This window comes from Amphimedon queenslandica, unplaced genomic scaffold (genome assembly GCF_000090795.2).
Source record: "Amphimedon queenslandica unplaced genomic scaffold, v1.1 AMPQUscaffold_13118, whole genome shotgun sequence".
NCBI classification, from domain to species: domain Eukaryota; kingdom Metazoa; phylum Porifera; class Demospongiae; order Haplosclerida; family Niphatidae; genus Amphimedon; species Amphimedon queenslandica.
In genome coordinates, this window is record NW_003546646.1 from 72,487 (window position 1) to 75,165 (window position 2,679).

The 2,679-nt window shown below is 36.7% G+C and overlaps 1 protein-coding gene across 1 annotated transcript in view; it reads right to left on the reverse strand.

The window, feature by feature from the left end:
- The window catches only part of LOC109585104 (protein NLRC3-like), a 3,132-nt gene extending 2,606 nt beyond the window's left edge, over positions 1–526 (reverse strand). Inside the window, exons 1-2 of the mRNA XM_020001049.1 lie at positions 245–526; positions 99–200 (exon numbers count right to left, since the gene is read on the reverse strand). Coding sequence (XP_019856608.1) covers positions 99–200; positions 245–248 — 106 coding nt within the window. The 5' untranslated portion in view covers positions 249–526. The remainder of the gene's footprint in view (positions 1–98; positions 201–244) is intronic.
- Between the last annotated feature and the right edge of the window lie 2,153 nt (positions 527–2,679).

Sequence of the window (2,679 nt, forward strand, 5' to 3'; positions counted from 1 at the left end):
ATGTAGGTCACAATAAAAGTTTGTATATAAATGTACCATAGGATATTTTGTGCTATAAATATGTACATCCATAAAAATTGTAACAACTATAATCATACCAATAATGCATTGACTCTCTTCAAGCTTTATTTGTAATGCTTCTATCTCTTTTAATCTGTTTTCTGAAGGCTCCTTCAATTTTACTAACTCTGTTTCAGTAGCTATTATGTAGTTAATTCTAGAATCAATAAAGGCAATCTCTTACCCATTATCCTTTGATCTTTGTCCCTTAAAGCAGCTTTCAAATCATTTACCTGTAGTAGCAAATCCTTCACCTCTGGATTCTTTACCTGTATAGTGTACAATAAAGATTAGGTTTATAGCTAACCTGAGTAACGTCCCATATGGTACAGTTGCCTAATATGAATTCCTTCAATCCTCTCTTTTGCAGTATCTCTATCTTATCAAGGACAGCCATTATCAGTGAGCCAGTGTATTCAGCAGGGCAGTAGCAGGTTACTACAACTGATTGACCAGTCCCAATTTTATCAATCTGAATGTGGTACTTGTTTAGTGGCTCTAGCTCAAAAAACATATCATTGATGTCCTGCAACATATGTTCCTCTGGATCCCAGTTGAACACAAATACAACAGTTTCACATAAAAGGCGAGATGGAGTAGCAACTGCTTGCAGCTCCTCACCAAGGGAAAGACTCACTGATACTGACTTGCAGAAAGCCTTAGCTTCATCCTTGTATGACTTTATGATTCGTTCAGCTTCATCTATGTTGAATTCAAAAGCTAAATTCTCAAGGGGACGTATATTAAAGATGTTGCACTTCCTCTTCAGTACGTATAGCACTTCTTCAATTGACTTCTTATGAGAAAGTTGAGAGCTCAAATCAGGGAACCAGATAATAATTAGCTCCTTTACTTCATCAATATTTAAAATACTTTTCATTCTTGTAAAAATACGCCGGACTTTAACAAATGTAGATCCAAACTTCATTCTCATATCTTCAAACTTATTCTTCATATCACGAGGAAAAAGGATTTTATGATCACCATGTTTATCATCATCAAGCGATGAACCTGTCAAAGTCATGATTAGGCATGATCATAATAACCATTTACTTTCTGAACTAGTAGACATAGATTTTTTGTTTTCAAAATAAATTTCATCATCTTCAATATTATCATAATAGTTGAAACACTTTCCTAAACCAAAAAGTAAACTTCAAAAAAATTATAACTCACTGTATTCTTAAAAAATAGTATCTCCAATATGAGCAGTCTCTGAGAACTTCCTCAATACAGTAACAAACAACTCCAGGTGTTTGTAATTGGAGTGAACAGCATCTCGTACAGCTTTGAGGAGAACTGCTCTTCTGTCAGAGACAGGACCTCTTGTAGACATGACACAAGACAGAGCCTCATCAGATATAACCTCTTCATGAAGCAACCTTGCCATACGAATTGGCTCAGTAATTGACTGAGAGAGAGCACTGTAATTATTCCTCAATATATCACTAGCACAATATTCACCATCTTCTACCTCCTGTGGTTGTACAGCTGTACTATCACTATCTTGAGAAAATGTTTCCTCTATCATAAGATTATTCATTGACATTCCAGTAATCAGTGTCTTACCATATTTGGTCATCATTTCATTGCTTATATCTCTTGTTTCTTCAACATCAGACAGCACTGTAGCAATATCTTTAAGTTTCCTATAGTTACTAGACACTGTTTTTTCCATGGCAGTCAATAGAGTGGTCTTCTTATCATCCAGTGATCTGCTCTGATCCATCCTCTCCATTTCATCCAGAGTAGCTTCACTTATACATCTCTTACAGTATAACAGTTGAGACACTTGTACAGGAGAGACAAGAGCTTTATTCAATGATTGAATATTCTTTTGAAGAATAGAAACTGCTTTACTAGAAGGTGGTGCACCTAAAAATGAATTTATCAGACAGGCCCACAGCATGCACAACAGCTTACAAATTGCTTCATACATTTCCTCCAAATTCCTTTCATATTCATCAGCGAGTGTATTCTCTCCAACTACTGTTACCCTCAACACTTCCAGTATTTGCCTCCTACTAGCAGTAGGAGTAGTGGTCAGCCATAGATTGAACATGTCTATCGTCTTGTGAGTGTCAGAGCCACCTTGTTCCCTGATACTTTGTAACCGTCTCTGTTCCAAGTTAAGCATTGTACCAACTATGTACCAGTTAGTACTAACATTAACATGCTCTGCTAGCTCCCTTATAGTTGGAGTGGCTGACAAGAAGACAGTAGAGAAAGAGTTTTCCATTGCCCCAGGCCAACCCTGCTAAAATTATCTATGCTTCCCTGCTAAAAATTTGACATGCCCTGACGCTCCTGCTAACCAAATTTTGATTTCCTTGTGCAATTTGACTCTTGATGTGCTTTAAACCATGCCCTTCTTTCATTTTGTTTTCTCTTAAGTTTCCTTGTTACTAAAGAATATACTTGCTGAAACCTATCAACAGGCAACTGAGGTAAGAACACACACACACACTGGATTAAAATTTTTGTAATCTGGATCCTACAATACATATGCCAGATAAGCAGTTACACCACATATTATTCCAAATGCACAGTCCACTGTGATCCTCCAATAATCATTACGAGGACATCTACGTTTTGATTCTGCTTACCTGTAGCTCCATG